Here is a 14,484-nt window from a genome sequence, read left to right as displayed (position 1 = left end):
AGAAACAATCCTTTGTTTCCACAATCAATGAATTTTTACCTGTTTTTGCTAAGCCTTCCCTTGAGAAGCTGCAGGTTTCGTCAGGCTTCTCCAGCTACGACGAAGGTCCCGTGAAACTTGCAACCTCGCAAGCAAATCTTACTAAAAATAGGTAAAAATCCTTGAAGTATTTCCTCAAATCTAGAAATAGGTGTGGTAAAATCTCCCCTGCTTTTACAAAATGAAGCATTGCCAAGTAATATAAAATTAATTTCCTGTAATACAGGGAAATCAGTACATGGATCTCAGTGCATTATTTGTTTGTTAACCGGATGTAACTCAAGGCATGATGTGATTTGATATGAAATTTTGCCTGGAAGAAGAAATTTTGAAAAATTTAAACATCAAATTTGCGGTTTATTTGCTTCCTTTTTTTCAAACAAGGGCAGAAATTGTTGTCATAAATGAATGTACAGCTTTGAGAATTATACTGTTTTGTATGGGTATTTTATGAATTTATGATAATGTATTAGTTTTTGTAACATGATATGAAAATGGTATGAGGCTGTTTAATATTATTATAATAAGAATGATAATAGTTCCATCTACATTGTGCTGAATACTGTATTACATTAAATTATCATAACTGTGGCCATTGGATTACGATATGCCTCCACACAATGTAAGCACCTTCTACACTCCTTGGGGAGTATTCCAACAAGAGTTCAAGAATCAATTGCTAGGCATACTTCATAGGCTGTTACATCCTATCGGGTACCAATTTAAAGGACAAGTCCACCCCAACAAAAACTTGATTTGAATAAAAAGACAAAAATTCAACAAGTACAACACTGAAAATTTCATCAAAATCGGATGTAAATAAAGAAAGTTATGGCATTTAAAGTTTCGCTTATTTTCAACAAAATAGTTATATGAACGAGCCAATTACATCCAAATTAGAGAGTTGATGACATCACTCACTATTTCTTTTGTATTTTATTATTTGAAATATGAAACATTTTGATTTTCTCGTCATTGTCATGGAAAAGGAAGTTTCATTCCTCCCTAAACACCTGGAATTCCATTATTTTAACATTTTGTTCTTCAGGCAACGAGGTCCTAATTGTCAAATTCATAAAAATTGAAATATTGTATAATTCAAACAATAAAAAACAAAAGAAATAGTGAGTGACATCATCGACTTTCTCATTTAGATGTAACTGGCTCGTTCATATAACTATTTTGTTGAAAATAAGCGAAACTTTGAAATGTCATAACTTTCTTATTTTACATCCGATTTTGATGAAATTTTCAGCATTGTGCTTGTCTGATTTTTCTCTTTTGATTCAATTTAACATTTTTCTGAGGTGGACTTGACCTTTAATACCTGGGTGGAGAAGTGTGGATTGAGGATGTTAGGATGCTGTGGGATTAGGAGAGTCAACGCTATGATTACAAGGCAAGAGTCAGAACTGCTTCTCCAGAACGCTTCCGAACAGATCGTCTACATTATTTTTATACAGCTTTAGTATTGTGGGAGATGCTTGACCATTTATTCTTTCTTGGAAATGAGATATCTTGTAAGAGAACCTACCTTATTCTGCAGTCCCATTTCCCCTACGGTGGTACGGCTAGTCGAAAACAGCCATTTTAACATTTTTGTACCAGCTAATAAAAAGGAACAAATAGTTTTTTCGACTCGTCGTAGGGCCGCCGTAGTTGAAATATGACTGCTGTATTGATAGATTTTTAGAGTTCTTTATTCAATTTCCAGTACAATTGTGATATACCGGTAATTGTAAAGAATCTTGTCTTTCACTGTCTGTCAACAGTTAGGTGTGTGAATTATAAGCTTATGATCAATTTATGTGGAAACGGAAAGAAAATATATATATATTTTTAATCATTACACTTTGTTTATTATTTGGACTTGTTACTACCGGGAGATTGGCGGAGAGGCAGAATAAGTGGGAGGGAAATATTATGGAGAAAGAGAGAGACAGACAGATAAAAAGATTCATAGGGATGAAAACGTTGCAGTTTTCATTTTGGCCACGATGCTGTCTGTATTATTATATCAAACAGTTTGGAGCAAAACTTTCTTCCGCCAAGAAGGCGGATAGTCACCTTCAGATTTGATAAATCCATAAACCAAACAATCCAAGGATTTTTTCTACTTGTATGTGGAAAACAAGATTCACACAGAGAAATGGCGAAACTATTCAAAGATACAAAGAAATTGTATTTATTATCAAGACGAGATAAAAAGATTTTTTTTTTCTTTGTGCTGGAATATGAAGTACCATTGAAAATACAAAATAGCAGGATTAATGTTATGATATTAAGGTATAAAAAGCACTTGAGTGAAAGAAAACGTTATCTCTGAAATTTCAAGCAAATTTCAAATGAAATATTAAAACATGCTCACATATAATCTCTAACAAGTGAGAGATTATAAGGGCCATCTATTACACAAATTCAGTAATATATGATAAAGTGTGATTTTTAAAGGTCAAGGTCATATGCGACAATATATCGCTGTACTTGTTTAGGGGTTATTTCATGGATTACTTGCCAAGAGTATCATTTTGTTTTCAATACTTGTTAAGGGTAGGGTTTGAGATGCCAATACTTGTTTAAAGGGTGCATTTTCAGAATATGGAAAATATGTGTTTAGGGTGCTTTTCGAGACCCCATGGTCAGGCATGGTATCTGCTCGTCAATGGAAGTTGCCCCCGGGGTATGTCCTGAACACAAATGACCAATGAAAGTTCAGTTTGAATTTCAATGAAATTGTCAATCTTATTTTACAGAGAATTAAAAAATACCAATGGCATCGTCCCTAACGTGACTTTATCCATTTTTTCAATTCCGATATAATTTGTTTTTAAAACTTGATACACTGGCAGCAATACTACATGCAGTTGACTTAATGAATTACTGCATCACAGTTGTTAGAGTTTGAAACAATCTCTTAAAAAACCCTACAAACATATTTGACCACAGTAATGCACCTACATATACTTCAATACAATCATGAATAAAACATTTTTAATACATTGGAAAAATATGAAATAATGGTTGAACGAGGTGACATATCACACAACCTTACATTGGAATAAATTTGAATTTTGTACCGAGAATGAATATGACAGTTAGTACTTTTTACAAACAGAAAAATAATAATTCAATAATTCATGATATACAATATAGTTGAATAATACATGATAGTTACAAATATTTACAAATTAATTCACATCATGTCCAACTTTAAAATACATACAACTGTACTTCATGCATAACATTTTTTGATAGATTCATCAAATTATTGATAATCATAAATGACTGGGAATAGTGAATGATAGCGCTCACTTGATTCTCTGTGAATGATTTTGTGCATGAAAAATTGATGGGTCCCATATATCACTATGCAACACAGATAAAGATAAGAATTACGGTATCTTCAATTCCTTGAATTCATTTTGCAAAATAAGATTAACAAGGCAAATGCCAAGCATTGTCTCACCTGCATATTGCAGTCATGAAGAGACTGCATGTCAAAAGTCAAAACTGCTCTATTACTTCTGAGGCTGTCGGCAGTTTAGGGGATGAATTGTGGTTCTGACAGTTTACATATTCATTAATGGTATAGGCCTACTTTATCCCTAGAAAATCAGATAACACTAAGAATGCTGTTAATACTATGAAGCTATAATTATTTCCATGCAAGTAAGGAAATTAATGTTAGTGAAAAAGAATGTAATTGATAATAATGTGAGTAAAATTGTAAAATTAAATTAATTATTAAGGTGTAATGAAATGCCAATTTTTAGCATTATGTTACATGATGGTAGGAGCATAACTTTTCTCAATTTTTTTTGTACAATCTACAGTATTACCAGAACATGCACATACAGAAAATCTGAAGGGTAACATTTAACTTTGACAGCTTTTCTATTGTACCATTGGCAAATTTGTGTGCATATTATAAATGGTGCCAAGAATTTTAGCTCATTAAATAAATAACAGTTTTCAAAGAATAAACAAGTGAAATACAAAATCTGGTTCAGGTATAGAGTACTGAGTTCTGAAGTAAAATGTTAGTATTAAAAAGTATGAAATTATAAAGTTCATGTCATTAGAGGAACAAAGTAGTGTGAAAGTTCATTGACCTTTGACCTTAATCAAATTAAACTCACATTCGAACCTGACCTGCACCTTCAAGAGATGGACCTCTGTTATTAGTTTGGCGATCCCACTCGAAGCTATAGAAAGTTATTGTCTGTACAACACAGCACAGTGCCAGTCATGGAAAGTTCATTGACCTTTGACCTTAATCAAATTCAACTCACATTCGAACTTGACCTGCACCTTCAAGAGATTGACCTCTTGTATGAATTTGGCAATCCTACCTCTAAGATATAAAAAATACCAAATAACACCAAAATCTCCCTATTCTAAAAAGTTATACAAATGAATTGTGAACAAAAAGTAGATGTACGCACGATGTGAAAATATAAAATTGTTGGATCGAGTACTGATTTTCATGAATTTGGCCACAAATATAAATTTCAAATTTCGGTACTAGAGCACTGTTTCATGAAATGTGTTTATATCAACAGCAAATACATGTACATGTATTTCAACAACAAATCTGCTTTCAACATATCAAATGACACATATTTATACTTTATAATTATTTATTAATTATAGATTTTATGACACACGGCCCCAATAAATTGCAATATACTTCAATCAAACAATCAAATATATTACTTCATTTGTACATGTATATAAGCAGGCTAGTAGCACACAACATTAATTGAAGAAAATCTTCTATCAGGTATACATACTAGTACTACATCTGCTGAAAAATTGGCCCCATTTTCACAAAAAGTTCTTTTTATGCTGTGTTTTAGTAAATCGGATAAGATCTTCCACCTGCATATTCTAATAAATTGCAGATAACTGACAGGCATCACATAATACCAGGGGCTGTTGCACAAAATATCGCAATCAAACACAACAGCAAATAAACCTCTCAAGTTAATTTGCGAACAATCAAAAGCCTGTATTTGGGACTTATACTTGATTTTTGGTGGTTGTGATTAAACACTTCTTGCGCAACGAGCCCCAGAAATCCCATCTCGAGTTGTGCTCAAAAGTAAGTGAATCCCACCACAGAAAATGCAGTCCTTCGTGCAGAGTGTCGAATGTAGACAACACTACAATGTCCGGCGAGCCCATAGAAACAAACTTTATTGAAAGTAATACATGTATTTTATCAGCTACCTTCACAATTAGGTATATGAAACATGACAGAACTTGAACACTTTAAGTATCTTAAAGATAAATTCCAGTATTGGTAATGATCTCAAAATGACTTTTTACAGAATCTAATATAATGACCACCCAAGTGTCTGTATGAATAAAAAATATGTGCCAAAGGATTCTGGAAGAAATTGTGTAATTGCTGAGAAATAAGCAAAATAAGCGCCGATTTGGTCACTTCCGTCGGGTCTTTATTCCAACAATAATACACTGTCCCACGTGTGCGTATCTGTGTTGGTGATTTTCAGTGTGAACATTTTTTTAGCGTAGATTTCACAAAGTTCACTGTACCAGATCTAGATCCTCGATGATATACTGACAATTAAGCCTGGTTTTACAGACTTACTCATGGAATCAGTTTTTACTGCAACTACTGGCATTTCTCTTTAATTTTCAGATGAGGTTCACTATCTTTTGAGCACCACTGTTTGTGTGTCTTGACCACAGTATACAAACAATGAATGTTTATCAGAGCAATGGAGAGAATACTTCACGAGGTGAAAGATGAAATGGATCATTTCATCTTTCGCCGAATGAAGTATTCTGAATATTGCACAAATTAAAATAACATTCAATATTTGGTTTATATGACACCTAAAATAGATTCTCTTTCATATGAAATTTATGAATTTCGATGCAAAATAAGCTTATGGATATGGAGTGCGGGCTTGGTCTGTTGATTATCGTGTACATACAACATGCATTGGTGGCTCAGTGCGCACGTGCAATGGACAAAATCGTATGGATCCAAAATTGCACGGTTGATGGCGTCATAATGACTCACCGTCTGAATGATCGATATCAACCAATCAAATGACAGGGATCTATGTAGATGTCACATAATAACAAATACTAAACCTGTCTCAAAGCCAAATCATTTCAGAAGAACTATTTCAATCTACATTTTGTTTCGGAGCCCTTTGTAGAAAGAGTTGTAATCAAATGCAACTCCAAAATCGAAATCAACTTGACTTCCAACCAATGAAACGCCTGTAGCTGGAACTTGTGCTTGTTATATTTATAGATCTGCATTTAAACATAACTCTGCATCAGGCCCCTGACAATAACTGCTCTCATTCAAGACACAAAGGTAATATTTCATTCGGATAGATTAAGGAGAAACTATACTCCAAGAAACTATTTTCAATAAAAGAGTGCAGCAAATACAAGGATGGCATTGTCGTGGATATTAAACATAATCTGGAGATTAGATAAACAAAGAGTAAAGTGAAAGACTGACAGAAATTGCAGCAAAGTTGTAGTAATTTCTCATAATAAAAAACATGTTCCCAACTCACATCATATATATTCATGATACTGAAAAATTAATGAAGCCACCGAATCAATAAATCGGTATTAATCAAATAGAACAAACTAACAAAAACAAACCGTCTTTTAGATTTAGAAATTTTGAAGAATCAATAACACTGAATTAATCAAATACAACAAATTAACACACACAAAAACCATCTTAGATTTATAAATTTTGAATGGTATAGATCAACAGGCTAAGTTGGCTAACACTCTACAATAAAAACCGACACCCATGTCATAGAAAAATTTCACAAACCACCTTAAACTACACACTACCAAACACCAATAAAACTCTGTACAAGTACACTGAGCCTCTTACAATTTCAGCACAAGAAACAATTATTACAAATGCACATTAAAAAATTATAGGGCAATATATGATATAAATTTTGTGATGTGAATACAAAAAGGTAAGACATATTGCCCCAAATATCTCATAAATATTCAATATATATAGTAGGTTGGGCACCCAACAGACAGAACAAAATAAAAGGTTTCAGCTCTCTTTCATGGCTAAATTTAGATTTTCAATGGCTTTTAAGATAAAATCAAGGACTGAGTTCAATAAACACAAAGTTTCTTAATCTTGAAATGATGGCAGATGTGAATTCCTCAATCAACTGACACATATTTTCAGAGAAAATTGTTGTACATGATGTGCAGCCCTAATTTTGTGTGACAATTCAAATAAAATGATATCTAAAATTGTTGAAATATTGTAATTCTTTGTTAAAATCTTGTGAAACTATAAAAACTTCAGCTAAAGGCCAGCCTCATTTGCACTTCATATTACCATAGACAAGTTGTCCTTTCTCAATATCGTGGCAAATGCACAGATGTAAATATACAAACAGCTTAATAAAACTTTATTTGAATACTAAAGGTTGCCTGATGGATCTAGTTCAGCCCAGGTTATTTCAGTATCCAGGCAACGATATTGAAGATAGATAATATACGGATTGTTGAAGTAAAAAAAAAATTGTGGTGGAATCGCCAATTTGCTGAAACTGTCTGCATACAAAGGCTTGGCATAGTCCACAGGGCAACATCATTATCACAATCACAGTGAGAAAAAAAGGATATACATGTACATAAAAAACATTGTATTTCATCAAAGTCAGTATCATGAATTTCATAATTTACTCCTGTAACAGCCATAGGTCCCCTGGTTTGCTTCACAAGATCATAGCTGGTGACATTTACAGACTTTACACTTTGATATAGTAATATAGGGTATTTATATTGCGCACATATCCACCTTGTTAGGTGCTCAAGGCGCTCCTACATTACCTGGCTAAGCTACATGTAGGCATTCATAGCGCACACAGCTTTTTAAGGAATTACTTCCTACTGGTACCCATTTACTTCACCTGGGTTCAGTACACCACATTGTGGATCAGTTTCTTGCTGAAGGAAATTACGCCATGACTGGGATATGAACCCACGACCCTCTGTTTCAAAGTCCGAAGACTAATCCATTGGGCCACAATGCTCCATATTCATAGGGCAAGGTTACAGCACAAAATAGGACAAATTTAAAAAGGATACAAAAATATCTCTGGGTCCCGTAGCACAAAGATTAGCGATTAAACTTCTTCTGCTTGATATAAAACCATTGATTGTACATTGTAGTCAATGCAATCAATCACAGAAAAATGTGTTTATGATCATTGCTTATCTTTGTGTTACGGACCCCAGTTCGGTCAAAGTGCAATAGGGCCAATCAGTAAAGCACAAAAGGCTTTCGATTAATCTTATAAAAAAGAAAACCCCCTAAGCACGCCTGGCATTGAATAATTTGAAATAAAACAACTTTTAAAAAAGAATTTGAAAATACAGGGATAGAATAAGTGCCAGAGAATGCAGAATGGAAGCAGGAACATGAATCTCATACCAGAAAAAATGTTGGTGTCATAAAAAAAATGAAACACAAAAAATAATATCCCCTGGCTTATAAAAAGACATTATCGATAAAAAGGTGATTTCGAACTTCAGGGCTAATATGCTTATATTTCATTAGACCACAGGCCCCAAAATGTCCAATGCTAAGAGATCAAATCAATTAAAAAATAGTACAAAATAAAAATGAGAAATACCCTATCTAATTATTGCATTGGCAGTATTTATAAAAAGAGATGTCAAGCAAGCATTTTGTGCCATTTAAAATAATGATGGCTAAAATAATAAAAAAGTGTTTTCCCTTCTCAAGAGGACATGAAGTTTCACCATTATCAGTTGGGTAAATAAACGAATGAAGCACATCAATTTTTGTCACCAAGACTTGCATAAAGTAAACCTAAATAAACTGATTTTTTTTAATAGAGTAGAGTCCATAGTGTTCTCTGATACAGGAAACAGAAACAAATGACAGAATTTGATAGAAAACAAAATTTTCCAGGACAAAATAAATGAATTAAGAACAAACACAGTGAAAATGATAAAATTCAAAGAATAATCCAATATAACAAAACCATGCACAAGTGAAAATTCTGCCGAATAAACTTGTTTGTAGTGTTTCCAAGAGCTTTACATGCACAGAACTTTCTTTACGGATTTCAAAAATTCATAATAATTGCTTCATCATATTGTTTGGTAGATGTCACCGTACTGTGGTGTTTAGAACACAGAATTGGCATTTAAGAAACATAAAGCGCGGGGGGGGTCTCTACTTACTAGAGTAAACTGTGCTTGATAAAAATTTATCGCAGCAATCCACTGTTTGCTTCATAAGTTTAGATGTTAACACCCTTGAATGTCTCATGGAACCTTGATGCTTAGCATCACTCTCTCCAAGACTATAACAAATTGTTCATCACAAAAGTTTTGTTGAATGAGACAAGGCAGAGATGTACATTACCAAGTCGCTCTCACTGAAGACATCTCATTGAGATACATATTTCTCCAACAGAATAGTCATTAGGTGAGTGGGACGGCTGCGGATAAAGGAGTCCCTGTCAAGAGATGAACGGCAGAATCTATCCTTGCTATGGTTCCAGAGAGGGCGGGCTGGACCAGTTCCCAGTTGTCGAGCCATTTAGCCATGTAGAGGGCTCTGGTCAAGGGTCCGAAACCTTGACCGTCGTACCCGTTCCTTGAGGGGCCATATACCACATGTCTGAGAAATTGAGTAAATAGAAAATTCAATGACATTGAAATTGAAGAAATCATACGTTGAACTTTTCGTCATTCTTAGAGGATTCGTTTACAAGTAGCACAAGTTTCATCCGAGTCAAGGCACATAATAGTTAAAGGGGAAGTTCACCCTGAAGAAAACTTTGTTGTGAAAATAGCAGAAAAAATAGTAAAAAATATTGGTGAAGGTTTGGGGAAAATCCGTTAAAGAGTAAGAAAGTTATTAGAGTTCAAAATTTTGGATTTGTGACGTCATAAACGAGCAGCTGCCCCATGTGTTATGTAATATAAAATGTATGAATTTCAAATTTTGTATGGTTCTTGATGACTTAATTTTGTTTTCTTTTCATGATCGGGTATGAAATGATTTGTCTATTGATTTACAAAAGTTACAGTGAAAACCATTTTCAATTTTCTGAGAAAATTACATTTCAATGATTTTTTACGATTCGCTATGTAGGAATGCTGCTCGCATATGACGTCACAAATCAAATAATTGAAATTCTAATAACTTCTTAATTATTTGATGAATTTTTCTCAAACCTTCGGCAATATTTTTTATTATTTTTTCTGCTATTTTTACAATACACTTTTTGTCAGGGTGAACTTCCCCTTTAAGATTGATTTGATCAACCACAACTCTTTAAACTCTTCATGTATACAACTCCGACCTTACCAGAGCTGTGGTAGATAATAGCCAAGTTCGATTAGATCGAATGCAACTATTCATGTAAATGACTTTCTAATCTTACCTGAGCTGAGGTAGATAATTATAGATGAGTTTGATTGGATCAATCACAACTCTTCAAACCCTTCATGTAAATAACTCCCTGACCTCACCTTAGATGAGGTAGGCAATAGTTAAGATTGATTGGATTGATTGCAAATCTTCATGTAAATGACTATCTGATGTTACCGGAGCCGAGGTAGACAATAATTGAGATCGATTGGATCAATCGCAACTCTCTGAACTCACCTGAGCTGAGGTAGACAATAATTGAGATCGATTGGATCAATTGCAACTCTCTGAACTTACCTGAGCTGAGGTAGACAATAATTGAGATCGATTGGATCAATTGCAACTCTCTGAACTCACCTGAGCTGAGGTAGACAATAATTGAGATCGATTGGATCAATCGCAACTCTCTGAACTTACCTGAGCTGAGGTAGATAATAGTTGCCCGGATCCCCAGAGAAGGCTCTCTCAACCAACATCACTCTGTCATTCAGCTCACGTAAATGGGTTTCACTATATAAACAGAAACAATCGCATTACCAGTGTTAATGATGATGGTAAAAATAACCTTACTTGCCCAAATTTGTAAAACATGACAGGTGAATTTCATACACTGGTTGTCTAGAACAATGATGAGTTAAGGCAAGTGCATTATTAGATATGTAACTGTGTTTCACTATATACGGTAACAAACAAACATAACATTATCACACAGTGCTTGTGATGGACAAGAATAGCCTTACTTGCTCAATCTTGGAAAATGTAAATTGTTCATATATCTGTTGTTTTCAACATTAAGAAATTGAGGCATGTGCAAAAACAGGGGTTTAAAGTAAATAATAATGAAATGCATTTTACTATATAAAAAGAAACAATAACAAAATAGCATACTTTGCTAAAACTTTGAAAATATGAAAAGTGAATTTGTACACCTGTTGACTTCAACATCAATAAGCAAAGTAACATGCCTATGCTAAAACTAATAGGGTCATATAGGGCTGTTTTACGTTCCTGCTTACCAAGCTGTCTAATTGGATTGAAAAATAAGTTGTTCTGTTGCTTTTCCTTAATTTTGTGTGTGTTTGTAATAATTGCCCTAACTCATGGAATATATCTGAGCCATCCAAAATAAAAAATATTCAGCTATCTCTGAATACTAGCAGTCTAAATTTAGACAACTTATTTCACACACAGTACACAAAGCAAACGGTAAGTCTACTGCCTACTCGTCCACTCACCACATGGTATACTTTGATTTAGTCTAATGTCATTCCGTCCATCATTTCGTCTACCAACCATTTGGTCCATTAAACATTTGATCCAATCATCACTTTGTCTCATCACCATTTTGTCTCATGAACAGTTGGTCTAATATCAATTTTTTCATTCATTATGCCCAATTAAAACTTAGTCCAAATAGACCAACCGGTATATGGACTAAATGGCTTTTGGACCAACTGGTGAGAGGATGAAATGACTATTAGCCATGTGGATAGTGGACCAACTGACTGTAGACCAAATGAGAGAAGACACGTTTCAATTAGACGAATTGGCATGAGACCAAATAAAGAAAAACCAATGCAAAACTACTAAGTATAATTCAAAAGTTATAAAGAAAATGATGCGACTTACTCAACAAGATCGGGTGGAATGTAGTATTGGTTGTGGAATTCCTGGGCAGCTGCAGCGAACTTCTGGATAGCTTGACTTAGGTGACCTTTTTACAGATAATAAGTAATAATAATAGTAAACATTTCTTGTATAGTGCACAGCACATTATGACAATAACGTCTCTATGCACTTCCAAAGAACTTGGGTATCATAATCCTGGCTTGAGGTAAACATATATTCAAATAAAAGTACATTGATGTATGTTTACTATAAAGTCATTTCATATTAGATATTGTTCATCCTGAAAACTATCCAAGGTTGTTCTGTATTCCTTGAAAATTATTCAATGTTTCTTTGAATTGTTGAAGGAGAAGGGTTTCAATGAAGCAAACAAAGTAAAATAAATGGACTAAGAAGAATAAAATATAGAGAGAAATATACCCAAATTTTATCCACGCCAATAAAATAACCACTTCCTTATAGCAAGATATTGAGGTTTAACAAAAACTTATTTAAAAAAAAAAGAAAAAAAGAAAAGTCATTCACCCATTCAATAAAAAAAAATAGTAGCAGCTCGTCTTTTCATTGACAAAATACTTGCCAGGGAGTGTAGATTATACACACATTAAGTGTAGCTGAGCCAGAATCAAATATTTTAAATGGATAAAATATTGAGCACTCAAATACATCCCCCATGAAATATCTGAATTCTTACTAAAGAAATGGATCTAAGGCAAGCTAACAAGTGACTTCCCTTTTACCTGAGGCCTGTAACACAAAGCTTAGCAATATGATCGATTGCATTGTTTATAAAGTAAAATCAATCGTCAAAATCAAGCGTACGATTAATTGCTAACCTTTGTATTACGGGACCCAGATCTACAGTGAACTATATACTTTTGGCATGATGAATAAGCTGGATTGTACCAGATAAAACTGGAGGAAACCAGAATGTCTCACCTAGACCTTCATCAAGGGGAACAGTGAAGTTCTTCAGGTTTAATTCTCTCAGGTATTCCACAAGCTTGTCTGCATAATTCACCACGTTAATCTTGAGCAGGGGATCGTCAGCCAGCGAGAGAAGTGCCTCGGCAACGACTTCCGTAACAGCAACGTGTATCGACATATCGGGGTCGATAAAACGCTTCACGTAGTCATACGTATCATAGGCCGTGTGCTTGACAGGATATGTGGGAATGCCCCCGTAATATTCCTAGGATAAATACAATCATTAACATTTGACAGGACATCACTAATTATACATAAAAAACAAGGTTAGAAATTCATTGCCCATTTTTAAGGAATCATTCCTAATTACTATGTTCCTCAGAGAAGATGTAAATTAGTCAGTTATGTGGTTTCTTCAATAAGAGTAGAGTAAAATATCATTGCACTTGGCCTTAAAGCTAAACTGCCTCCATATATCTAATTTAGAGCTATTATGGAAACTGAAAACTAAAGGTGAAAAAATATCACACTTCGATTGCAAACACAGATATTGAAGGACATGTGGGACAGTACATTCTCATCACCAGGTAAAAAGGCCACACACATGGCAGGATTGTCATGCTTACTCTGTCACTACACAGATTCTACGAGAATCATTTCACACACTTCTACAATACAATACACATGCAATAACTTGGGAGGTCATTTTTATTGGATTCTCTTTAAAGGGATGGTCTGGGCTGAAAATATTTATATCGTAATACATATAGTAGAATTCACTGAGCAAAATGCAGAAAATTTCATCGAAATCGGATAACAAATAATACAGTTATAGAAGTTTTAAAGTTTAGCAATATCTTGTGAAAACAGTCATCATAAATATTCATTAGGTGGGCTGATGATGTCACAACCCCACTTTCCGCTTTCTTATGTTATTACATAAAATCATATATTTTTCATTATTTCATACTTGTGTGAATATGTCTCCCTCATAATGAAATAAGTTGCAGCAATAAATGTCTAATGTGCTCAATCAGTTGTCAGTCCAATTTTTCTAGTTCTTGGAGAAAAAAAAATGAATAAACTTAATTTCATATAATAAAATTTTTAAGATAGTTACAACTGGTATTCACGTTTACTGGCCATAGCTTCTACTGAATGAATCAGAGATCTAGTACCTTATCGTATGTATACTTGAGATCCAGTACAGGCACTCCTGCAACGTGTAAGAATGGGGCTGCATCATTACCAAGGCCGAGAGCTTCAATCCTGTCAGGAATAACAACAAAGGAATGTTTATAACTTGGTGCACAAGACAAACTAAGAGAATGACAATCTAACCCATTTAACAGGAAAGTAAGACTAATTTTGCAAAAAAACAATACAAGAACAGCAAAGAAGCAATGTCTCCCAAAGGATTAGAAAAAGCCATC

At 34.1% G+C, this 14,484-nt stretch overlaps 1 protein-coding gene across 6 annotated transcripts in view; it reads right to left on the bottom strand.

Annotated features, from left to right (window-relative positions):
* Window positions 1–8,233: 8,233 nt before the first annotated feature.
* Window positions 8,234–14,484, bottom strand: part of LOC121427238 (N-acetylated-alpha-linked acidic dipeptidase 2-like) — a 36,711-nt gene continuing 30,460 nt past the window's right edge. For all 6 annotated transcript variants that reach the window (XM_041623545.1, XM_041623546.1, XM_041623548.1 and 3 more), the window contains 5 exons: window positions 14,230–14,320; window positions 13,064–13,316; window positions 12,125–12,209; window positions 10,913–11,005; window positions 8,234–9,739 (listed from right to left, as the gene is read on the bottom strand). In XM_041623545.1, the coding sequence (XP_041479479.1) occupies window positions 9,541–9,739; window positions 10,913–11,005; window positions 12,125–12,209; window positions 13,064–13,316; window positions 14,230–14,320 (721 nt within the window). In that variant the 3' untranslated portion in view covers window positions 8,234–9,540. The remainder of the gene's footprint in view (window positions 9,740–10,912; window positions 11,006–12,124; window positions 12,210–13,063; window positions 13,317–14,229; window positions 14,321–14,484) is intronic.

The sequence above is a fragment of the Lytechinus variegatus genome, chromosome 14, assembly GCF_018143015.1.
Source record: "Lytechinus variegatus isolate NC3 chromosome 14, Lvar_3.0, whole genome shotgun sequence".
NCBI classification, from domain to species: Eukaryota; Metazoa; Echinodermata; class Echinoidea; order Temnopleuroida; family Toxopneustidae; genus Lytechinus; species Lytechinus variegatus.
This window is presented reverse-complemented; position numbering and strand designations above follow the sequence as displayed.